At 29.7% G+C, this 5,295-nt stretch overlaps 1 protein-coding gene across 1 annotated transcript in view; it reads right to left on the bottom strand.

Annotated features, from left to right (window-relative positions):
- Nucleotides 1-2,105: 2,105 nt before the first annotated feature.
- The window catches only part of pwn (calcium-binding EGF-like domain-containing protein pawn), a 32,326-nt gene continuing 29,136 nt past the window's right edge, over nucleotides 2,106-5,295 (bottom strand). The window contains exons 15-20 of the mRNA XM_090117497.1: nucleotides 4,720-4,828; nucleotides 4,211-4,279; nucleotides 3,779-3,861; nucleotides 3,146-3,222; nucleotides 2,791-2,903; nucleotides 2,106-2,244 (exon numbers count right to left, since the gene is read on the bottom strand). Of these exons, the coding sequence (XP_089973623.1) occupies nucleotides 2,122-2,244; nucleotides 2,791-2,903; nucleotides 3,146-3,222; nucleotides 3,779-3,861; nucleotides 4,211-4,279; nucleotides 4,720-4,828 (574 nt within the window). The 3' untranslated portion in view covers nucleotides 2,106-2,121. The remainder of the gene's footprint in view (nucleotides 2,245-2,790; nucleotides 2,904-3,145; nucleotides 3,223-3,778; nucleotides 3,862-4,210; nucleotides 4,280-4,719; nucleotides 4,829-5,295) is intronic.

The raw sequence follows: 5,295 nt of genomic DNA, 5'->3' as shown, positions 1-5,295 counted from the left end.
CGTATAGGCGTGCATATTAATTTATATTTTATGTTTTTTTTGTTATTTTTGCTCAATGTCAATGTGCCAGTATTGCCATAACTTTTTTTTATGATTTGTAATAATATAACCCGTATCAATAAATAATATAGATGTGATCATGCCAACTCTTTTACACATAGGCGGTCGATCTATTGCTATCTTTTATAAGCCATTTATATTGACACGGGTTATATTAACTTATGACTGATCCCAGGAGTGCATTTATAGTTATAAGGGTTTTGTATTTTTATATAAATTGTAAGAAATAAATGATTAAACATACTTCTTGGGTTTTATTTTAATACTAGCGGTCCACCCCGGCTTCGCCCGAGCAAAGAACATAGGCTACCTTTTATTTCGCAATAAAAGGTAGCCTATGTTCTTTCTCACGGTCTAAAGATTGTCTGTGCCAAATTTCATCAAATCGGTTGAGAGATTTAAACGGGAAAGCGTAACAGACAGACAGACACAGTTACTTTCGCATTTATAATATTAGTAGGGGTAAATGAGCGTCTATTCCTCGCTACACATCCTCCCACATTAATGGTTGGCAAACACCCTTAATGACGTAAAGATGATAATAGACGCTCATTTACCCCTACTAATATTATAAATGCGAAAGTAACTCTGTCTGTCTGTCTGTTACTCAATCACGCCTTAACTGCTGAACCAATTTGCATGAACTTTGGTATAGAGATATTTTGATACCCGAGAAAGGACATAGGCTACTTTTTACCCCGGGACATAGGATAGGTTTTATCCCGGAAATCCCACGGGAACGGGAACTATGCGGGTTTTTCTTTGACTGCGCGGGCGATGCCGCGGGTGGAAAGCTAGTTAGGAATACAAATGGTTCATTTTTTTTAAATAAAACACAAAATACTCAACAATATATTTATTTGATATACATATTAACTTAAACTATACAAATAAATGCATATTTCTATATCTAAAATGACTATATCGTATGTGATGAAGTTTTTAAGCAATTCAGGGACGGAATTCAAGTTTAAAAATATTTCTTACATTTTATAATTGTAAAATGTATACAAAATATTGATTTTATTTGGCAATGGATACATTTTTCTTATAAATATGTACAAAAAGGGTAAATAATTAAAAATAAACCTTAATTTAAAACAATCACAAAAATAGAAAATCGATGTAAACAGTCTTATGTACATATATCCTAAATAATATAATATAATCTATATAATAAAAATGAATCGATAAATGTGTTGGTAAGCGCAAAACTCGAGAACGGCTGAACCGATTTCGTTATTTTTTTTTTAAATATGTAGTTCTAAGTACGGGGATGGTTCTTATGTAGAGAAAGCGTAAATATGTACCGCTAGGTAATAGATTTTAATTCACTCTTTAAAAAGTAAATTATTTTCAAAAAAAAGAGAAAGGTAAATTACAAAGTTTTAATTTAAATTCACAAAATAAAAAACCTGTAAAAAAACAAAGACAATTTTTCGTTGTGAAATTCCTATAAAAAGTTTATTACTAAACTACAACATAATATAAAAATTATGAATTTCAGTATATTAATTCAAAATAATATCATCCTTCGTTGTTCTCATTTATTTTTAAACACTCATAAAAACCTTTTTAAATCACTGTAGTGATTTATCTAATGCATCAGTAGGCTAAATATTAAACCAATTGATGCATTTATTGTGAATCCAGTTAAAGTTTATTCACTTGATTCATTTGCATTTTCTACATATTTATTCAAATGTAATAAAATAAACTTATTTCAATTGTCAAAATACCAATTGAAATAAATTCATAATAAAATGTTATATAAATCAATTCATTTAACCAATCATGATGTATAAATCATTTGGACACATAAATCATAATGTGTATAATGGTGATGTAAACATTTTGATGCATATTATAAATCATGTTGTATAAAATAGCCATGTTTAAATAAATGCGATGCATAATCTTTAAAATAGCGGCGTTAAAAATCATTTTGATGCCATAATCATTATTTACGAAAAAAGAAATTGATGCATTTCATGGTCTATTTTATAATGGCTGTGTTATAATTCTGATGGATATATTAAATTGCGACGTATAGATCATAGATCATGATCTATAGAACGGAGGTCCTCGGCTCACAGTATAAGTGGAGAGAGGAATTCCTTTTGATCCATAGATCGGTTCTGGCGCGTTTTCGTAGTCAACGTCGTAGTAAATGCCCGTTTGATTCTGAAAGTATGCGCAAAAATTATAAATGAAATATTTTCGTATAAATTGTAAATTTTGTAAAAGAAAAATGGATGGTTGTCTTATTAAAATGGATATTCATCAAACTTACGTTATGTTAGTAAAAAAAAAACTTTATTCGATGGACTGTTTATTATTATTTATTATGGTTAGAAATAATTCTAGGAACAGCCCGTGGCCTATAATATAAGTAAGATATTAGTCCAGGATCCTTCGCCTATTTTTGCAAGTGATTACTATCAAGCTAATTTTCCATGAGTAGCTTTATTTTGATGAGACGCCCAATAATTTCTTGTACGAAATTCTCGATTGTGGTAGCTTACAGAGGTAACAAGGATAAAATGTGTTGCTCAAATATTTAAATATTTGATGTTTCTAAATTATTTTCATGTACGTATTATAATTTATGTACATATTATAATTACCTGTAATTACCTTTTTCTGTCATAAACTTATTTCAGTGGATTTGTATAGAATACTACCCTAAAGTTTTAAAATGTTAGTACATTTGTATATAACTATACTCACATGCATACTCCTTGCCCTAGATTTAGGTCTAGGTACCAAAAGATCAGCTCTATCTTGCACATGGCTGGATGCTTCAGAACTTGTTGAATCTGCTGCTAAGTGACTTGTATATCCTGTAACAAGATATATTATATTAGTAATGGCTCAACACTTTCTTTCGTGAGAAATACACAGGTTTTCTCAAAATAAAAAATAAGAAATAATGGCAGATGGCTTCGAGGCTTTATTATTATTATTTAATATTAAAATTAGTCAAAAGATATATCATTTATTATTATTTTTAAATTTAGAATTTAATGAAAATATATATTTTTGTTGTTTTTTGATGAACTATAACTAGGTATAATGAACTTACCATACAAATTATGATGAGAATTAGCTCTCGAGTTCATCGTGTTCAATGTTCCTGTGTGCGGGCCGTGGAGACCCATCCTGTTATAAAAATATATGATAATAAACTACAAATTTCATAAAAGTCCGTATATGTATACATATAGGGGATAGGTACCAAAACAAATAAAATATGCTAAGAAATAGTATTTTATATCTAGTCTGCAATTATATTGTTCGATATTATAACGCCAGTATAATAATGATTTTTGTGGATATTTTACACCAATATCTATTATTACTTATTTCTTTTATGCAAAAAACACACATTATTACTTTCAATAAACATAATTATAATTTCTACTCTAATACAAATAAAGATCAAAGTAAATAAATACAAAAGTTTAGATCAACCATGATCAACTTTACTTTTCTCTTTTCAAAACAGTTAGATAACAAATCTTCTTATATATAAAAATTAATCGCAAAATGTGTTGGTAAGCGCATAACTCGAAAACGGCTGAACCGATTTCGATAATTCTTTTTTTATTATATTCCTTGAAGTACGAGGATGGTTTTTATGTAGAGAAAACGTAAATATGTACCACGGGCGAAGCCGGGGCGGACTGCTAGTATGATATAGAATTTATAATCTTACCTAGGCAATGGTACAGGAGGTAGAGTGGGATATCCGAACATAGCCGAAGATGGTCTAGTCGCCATTTGAGCTGGTTCCGGTTGCTGGAAATACAAACATACAGACAAAAATTTAGATTTTGGTAATTAAATGTTTTAACCAACTGCGTAAGGAGAGTTATGGTTTTTAATTTGTATGTTCTTTGACTGAAATATAAAAAGAAACAATTTTATAGATTTAGTATTAAAATGTTTTAACCAACTGTGTAAGGAGGGTTATGGTGTATTTGTTCTTTGATACGGTTTGTAGTTTTATATGATTTGATTGATTCAATTTATATTAGTTAACTTTTCTTGAGTGTGACTACAGTTATATCAAAAAATAAAATAATTCGAAACTCAGGCTATGAACATTTATTTATAGTATATCAAATGCAATTAGTCAATTACTTACAGCATAATGATTCGCCTGCGCCATTGCTTCAGCTATTTGCGCCCAACGCATTCTCTCTTCTAATGTCACCTGATAAAAAAAGAATTAAATAAATTATTTAATTAACAAATACATTTGATACTGAGTTTCAAAGCATTCAGATGCTTTAAAAATTAACATTTTTTAAAGAATAGAAAAAAAAACGATCGCGAGGCAGGATTCGAACCCACATCTTTCGCCGGGGCGACGCCTGTCCTCTCGTCGACCTTTCAAAGTTTTGAAGTAATTTAAAACTTTCAATAGACCAATTTTGGTAATGTTTTTTTATATTTGAAAGCTGGTGCCTTTCGTGTGGACCTATCTAAATTTTAATTCTTTATCAAAAATAATTATAATTGTTTTATTTTTACTCCATTTATCAATAACTCATCATCCCGCTAAACATATTTTATTACAAAGCAATACCATACTCTTCTATCTTTTTCCTATTTATCTTTCTATCTTTTACCTATTTTTCTGTCTTTTCTTACCTGATAAGGCGGTTGTCCAACAGGTGGAGTTTTCACAGTATTAGCTGCCATATAGTTGAACACTGGTGAACCCATGCCCATTGCTTTTTGTTCGCGGTTCCATTTCCGACTGAAATATAATAAATTATTTATTATTTATTATTTTACGAATCATTATTTAGTACCTACCAATCTATCTATTTAAAAAAAATGCATCAAATCCGTTGCGTAGTTTTAAAGATATACGCATACATAGAGACGTAGGGACAGAGAAAAGGACCATTGTTTTAAATGTAATGATAATTATTAATTTATATACGAATTTTATAATTTAATGCATAAATAAATCATAATATTACCACACCCCGGACACTCCATACAAAATGATCGTTTTGACAGTCACACTGTAGAGACTGCAAATGTGTGTGTTAACGCTTTATGGTTGGCACATTTGTGACTAGCGTAAAAAAAAATTCGCGTTTTTCTGATGAAATACATCCGTAAACAGCACAATATCTAACCATTTTCTACGAAAAACGATAATCACAAATCCAAAATAATAAAATTACTTTAAGTCAATTTGATTAAGTTGTCAAT

This window comes from Colias eurytheme, chromosome 28 (assembly GCF_061535395.1).
Source record: "Colias eurytheme isolate Ceu_HAF_F1 chromosome 28, ilColEury1 Martin Lab GWU primary, whole genome shotgun sequence".
In the NCBI taxonomy this organism is placed as follows: domain Eukaryota; kingdom Metazoa; phylum Arthropoda; class Insecta; order Lepidoptera; family Pieridae; genus Colias; species Colias eurytheme.
This window is presented reverse-complemented; position numbering and strand designations above follow the sequence as displayed.